The sequence below is a fragment of the Penaeus monodon genome, chromosome 20 (assembly GCF_015228065.2).
Source record: "Penaeus monodon isolate SGIC_2016 chromosome 20, NSTDA_Pmon_1, whole genome shotgun sequence".
NCBI lineage: Eukaryota > Metazoa > Arthropoda > Malacostraca > Decapoda > Penaeidae > Penaeus > Penaeus monodon.
The window spans coordinates 23,126,122-23,126,445 of NC_051405.1; the positions used below are offsets into that span (position 1 = coordinate 23,126,122).

The 324-nt window shown below is 36.7% G+C and overlaps 1 protein-coding gene across 2 annotated transcripts in view; it reads right to left on the bottom strand.

The window, feature by feature from the left end:
• Window positions 1-324, bottom strand: part of LOC119585710 (Y+L amino acid transporter 2-like) — a 35,590-nt gene that overhangs the window by 2,863 nt on the left and 32,403 nt on the right. For both annotated transcript variants that reach the window (XM_037934396.1, XM_037934395.1), the window contains exon 11: window positions 10-187. In XM_037934396.1, coding sequence (XP_037790324.1) covers window positions 10-187 — 178 coding nt within the window. The remainder of the gene's footprint in view (window positions 1-9; window positions 188-324) is intronic.

The window sequence follows — 324 nt, forward strand, 5'->3', positions numbered from 1 at the left end:
TCTACTTACCTAGAACTTTCCTAATGAGCGCAGGCTTATTTTGTGGGTAGACAAACAAGAAATACGCGGGTATGCCACTGACAGTGATCAATATTCCCATGCCAACCTCTAAGGGCCTTACATAAAGTGGAAGGAAGACTAAGAAGCCGCAGATGAAAAAGAATGCACATGGGATCAAGAGATTCACCTGCAAATGAACATTTGATTTTTTATAAATTGTCTTATGATATGAAGTTGGAGGCCTAATTACATGTTATTTCCATTTAAACAAAAAGTTATGATCAAAGACTGATAACAAGACTAAGGCCAATGCCAATAAAATAA